General features: G+C 47.4%; 1 protein-coding gene across 4 annotated transcripts in view; it reads right to left on the reverse strand.

The window, feature by feature from the left end:
* Positions 1–548, reverse strand: part of LOC119594519 (DNA topoisomerase 2-binding protein 1-like) — a 27,100-nt gene that overhangs the window by 12,779 nt on the left and 13,773 nt on the right. For all 4 annotated transcript variants that reach the window (XM_037943553.1, XM_037943550.1, XM_037943551.1 and 1 more), the window contains one exon: positions 29–397. In XM_037943553.1, coding sequence (XP_037799481.1) covers positions 29–397 — 369 coding nt within the window. The remainder of the gene's footprint in view (positions 1–28; positions 398–548) is intronic.

A 548-nucleotide genomic window follows, 5' to 3' on the forward strand; every position in this document is an offset into this window, starting at 1 on the left:
GGAAGAAAGAAACATTCCATGAACTTACCACTAAAAATCCCCTGCACAAACGTTGTCTGCGAGTCTGGGAGAGCCGACATGTTAGCCGTCTCATTCAGACTAACGTTCCTCGTGTCATCCAGTTTGGCCCCTGGCTTTAAGTACTGGTTGATGATTGCCTCGTCTACATAGGTCTCGTTGTTCTCCTGCTGCTGGGAGGGCACGGGGACCCTAGGAGGCCTTCTTGGTGGTTTGGGGGAGTTGCTGCTGCTGCCACCGCCATCGGAAAGGTGGGCGAACTGGGCCTCATCTGCCGGCCGTTTCTGCTTGATGCTCTCCGTGATCCAGTCGCCATACACTATGTGGGGCTTCGAGGGCCAAGACTGTATTGTTGTGAAGTGCTCATCGACAATCTTCCCTGTTGGAGTTGATGCGGTTTGTTGGTAGATATACAGATATATAAATAGTGACATGCATGAAGAACATGGTATTTAATTTTTGTCCTTCTCTTCAATATCAAATACTTTTTAGTCAGTTCACTAATGTCACTTGATGATGAATAAGAAATA

This window comes from Penaeus monodon, chromosome 34 (assembly GCF_015228065.2).
Source record: "Penaeus monodon isolate SGIC_2016 chromosome 34, NSTDA_Pmon_1, whole genome shotgun sequence".
In the NCBI taxonomy this organism is placed as follows: domain Eukaryota; kingdom Metazoa; phylum Arthropoda; class Malacostraca; order Decapoda; family Penaeidae; genus Penaeus; species Penaeus monodon.